This window comes from Nicotiana sylvestris, chromosome 3 (genome assembly GCF_000393655.2).
Source record: "Nicotiana sylvestris chromosome 3, ASM39365v2, whole genome shotgun sequence".
NCBI lineage: Eukaryota > Viridiplantae > Streptophyta > Magnoliopsida > Solanales > Solanaceae > Nicotiana > Nicotiana sylvestris.
This window is the reverse complement of record NC_091059.1, coordinates 74,653,375-74,657,306: the sequence shown is the minus strand read 5'-3', so window position 1 is coordinate 74,657,306 and position 3,932 is coordinate 74,653,375. Positions and strand designations below refer to the sequence as shown.

The following is a 3,932-nucleotide window of genomic DNA, read 5'->3' as shown; positions in this document are numbered from 1 at the left end:
TTTTAATGATTAATAAAGTATGACTAAATGTTCAAAGAACCAAGTCCTCAGTGTAGTTGTTTAACTGTTCTGAAGAACCAACTCCTCAAGAGAAAAAATCATCTCCTCATGATTGATACTTGTACGTCTGTACAAGATAGTAACTTTATCTCAAAGTTACCCAGGTTCGAGTTTGGTAGAAGATGTCTACTATAAATGATAAGGGTCGTTGCTCAAGAAGATTCGGATAATTCAGTTAAAGATAAAAGTCCCAAAGCTTGTCGAATCCTTGGAACAGTAGGAGTCCTATCAAAGAGGATGCTGATTATGAATAGGACTCCTAGAAGATCTCAACTGGTGTTTTAAATAGGATCGCCTTTGGACTTCTGAACTATCTTTTTACACATCAACTAAAGAGTCATAAGTCGTTTACTTGTGTTGAGTACTTGTCTTGTATTCTTCTTGAGTAAGTCTAGTGAATGTGTTTTAGAAAATTGAGTTGTAATCAAGTGTCATAAACAATTAGTGAGTTGGATATTTTTCCTTACAAGCTAGAGTACTTGTGAATCAAATAGGAACAGTAGGAGTACTGGAGAGTATTTAATTACAGTCTTGTAATTGATACATTTTGGCTTATTATTCTAGTGGTGTTGAAATTGAAAATCCTACATGGTAGGTTGTACTTTTTACACTTTTTAAGCCGAGTGATTTTTTAAGTAAAAATCGATGTGTTTATTTTACTGCTTATTTACTTTACGCTTAAAGAATACGGCAAAGAGCCAAGTTTTTTTAGTAATCCATTCAGACACTCAAACTAACCGAACGATGTAGGAGTGCCACAAAACCTTTTAGTATAGAAGTACATCTGCTTCTTATGTACTCAAAGGTTGATCGGACAATAATAATATATAGTAATTGAATGAAGAAAAAGGAAGTGATGACATGGGAAAAGGCCATTATGGTCTCCTTCTAGTTGGTCATGTGTTGTCCCTTAATTTATTTTGGTGGCTTTATGTCCTTTAGTTTGTTGTCCCTACACCCTAAAAAGAAGGTTAAACTTAAACCCCCACAATCTTTGACTGATCAATAAATAGTTCCCAGGAGTCAACTCAAAACTCAGTGTCTTTTGTCTGTGTCTGTCAGTCCTTGTGATCACAACCTCCAACTGGGATCAGACAATGTGAACTTTGACTTTCACCCCTCTATCTTCTTTCCTTTGCCAATTGCTTCAGTTTAACAGGTACATCTCTTAATTATATATTTAGAGGAAAATCTTTGGACTATTCTTATGTCTTGGTGGATTTGTTCTCATTGCACCATTTCAATTTTATATTCACAACCAAACAAATCCTTGTAAGCTCCACTGACAGTACTATACCCCTACTATCTTAATGAACGATCTTAGTAATAAGTGACCACTACGAAATTATTTTAACATCTTTTAACAGCCTACCAACCTATCGAACCATATCTATAGTCTACTAACTCTAATGAAAATTTTGAGGACTCACCTCTTTGTCTGTTCGCAGACCGAAACTTGAGACAGTGGCAGCTTTTATGCATGTCTATCCCCCTCGACACAAAAAACTAGGAAATAAACAATATAATTCGATCAAATCCTCAAAGTTCTACTTTCACATTCGCTAATTTCAAAGCAGTGTGGCATAAACTAAACCCGTTATTCTGCTCCTATTAAATCCCTAAATTAAAAAGGTTTTAGGTTATATCCACTATTAGTATATTTAATTAATTTGTAATACATTAATGAATATTTTATCAAATTATAAGTTATATTTGTCACAAAGATTTATTTGTAATTGTCTTATAAATAGTGATAGATCTAGAAATCTTAATAAGAGGATTCAAAACAATAAAAAACATGTCACACTTGAGATTTGAATATGTATTTCTCTTATATCAATGAGATTCAAAATTTTATTTATGTATAAAAGCATTGTTCTAGTTTATTTACACAGTATAATTTTTCAATAAATCTTTTTCATTACATACGTCGCTCCTCCCATGCCTGTAAGTGATCTTATTGTATAATGGCTTTTTAAGTTTTATATCAACGATGAATTAAACCTATTAAAAATATGTAAAGAGAAACCCTGATATATTAAATTCAAAAACCGTACTATATATGCACGTTAGCTTTGTCCTGCTTTTGATCACTTAGGAAGTTCCAGAAAACATACAAAATAGGTAAATGGAAGAGGGAATGTCAGGGTTTTCGGTGAGGGCACGCGGTGGTTGTGGCGGCGGAGGAGGGACAAAGTGTGGGCGGTGGAATCCCACGACTGAGCAAGTAAAAGTACTGACTGACTTGTTCAGGTCAGGACTCCGTACCCCAAGTACTGATCAGATACAAAAGATATCTTCCCAACTTAGTTTTTATGGAAAGATTGAGAGTAAAAATGTCTTTTATTGGTTCCAAAATCATAAAGCTCGTGAAAGACAGAAACGTCGCAGAGTTTTGGTTGATGAACCAAAAGATGATGGAATCCACTTCTCATGCCAAGACAACAATATCACTTCAACCAAACGTGAGTTGCAAAATCACCTCTTTTTTTCCTTGTCATTCTTTTCCTCCCGCGAATTAACGTAGCTTACGAGCAACGTCAAAGTTATTTATGGTGATCTATAGGTCATATGTTTCGGTCCTGCAAGCAGTCATTAATGTTTGTATTAGTATAACCTATCTATGTCACTCCTTTGAGGAGTAATCTTTCCCTGGATCTTGCACAAATGGGGCATACTTTGTGCACCAGATCTGCTTAATTCTTTTTCATGAGTCAAAATTTAAAAGGTTCTCTTTCCATAGCTATTGCATAACTCTGATATTATATTAATGTGTGAGACCATTTCATTTGAAAAGTTTAAAATGTTTGACAATGTTATACTCCCTCCATTTCAATTTATTTGAACCCGTTTGATTGGGCACGGAGTTTAAGAAAAGAGAAAAGACTTTTGAACTTGTAGTGTAAAATGAGGCACATATATTTTGTGTGGCTATAAATCATTGCATAAAAGTAAATTGTTTCCAAATAAGGAAAGAGGTCGTTCTTTTTGGCACGGACCAAAAAAGAAATAAGTTCACATAAATTGAAACGGAGGGAGTATTTATTTACTTAATTATATGAAGTATGTCTTAACACTATGTTTTGTTCTTTGCAGATTTTTCAGAGATACACAATTATAATGAAGTGTCCGAACAACCAGAAAGAGTAAAAGAGACTCTGCAACTCTTTCCACTGAATTCGTTAAGTGAATCGGAGTCAGAAAAACTAAGGTTTTTCGCAGAAGAATGCAAAGAGAACGCGGCGTTTTCGTACAATATTGGGGCAGAAATGGATCATCCAACTTTGGATCTGCGTTTAAGCTTCCTTTGATTAAAAAAAAAAGAAAAAACTTATGGCGCATGTTTTATTCAGAGCAGTAGAAACATATTTCTAGTATTTTAATGCATGGTTTTTGAGCTTTTAGGTTTTAGCATGAACATAAAATTAAGATCATTAGTTACTAGTACTAGTAAGAATAGAAAATAGTAATGGCAGGGGGGGGGGGAGGCTGAAAGTTTGATGCGATGAATTTGTAAAATGCACGTCGCTCAAGAAATTGAATTGAAACTTGTAATATGCTTCGACATTCTCCTCTACATGCTCCCTCCGACTTTGTTTTATTACTATCTCTGTGCTTACTCTGCCGGATATTTTATGAATTTTTCACTTTGTTTGTATAAATGTGAACGCTTGGAAAATTGGACTTGTGCTTCTTCTCCCAAGGATTCTTTCGTTTTGAATATATTATTTCCATGCAAAGCAAGCAAAGCAGTCGTTTCATAATGGCTCGGTTTACCAGACTGTGAATTGAATACAAGAGGCTTATCTTACCAAAGAACTTGGTCGAAATGCAAGTTAATTACCACAGATGAACAGATGAACTGTTGCTTT

At 34.5% G+C, this 3,932-nt stretch overlaps 1 protein-coding gene across 1 annotated transcript; it reads left to right on the top strand.

The window, feature by feature from the left end:
- The first annotated feature begins 2,183 nt into the window (after positions 1-2,183).
- On the top strand, positions 2,184-3,466 carry LOC104232074 (WUSCHEL-related homeobox 5-like). The gene is made up of 2 exons (XM_009785174.2): positions 2,184-2,525; positions 3,157-3,466. The coding sequence occupies exons 1-2, from the start codon at positions 2,189-2,191 to the stop codon at positions 3,369-3,371; spliced, it is 552 nt and encodes a 183-aa protein (XP_009783476.1). The 5' UTR covers positions 2,184-2,188; the 3' UTR covers positions 3,372-3,466.
- The last annotated feature ends 466 nt before the right edge of the window (positions 3,467-3,932 follow it).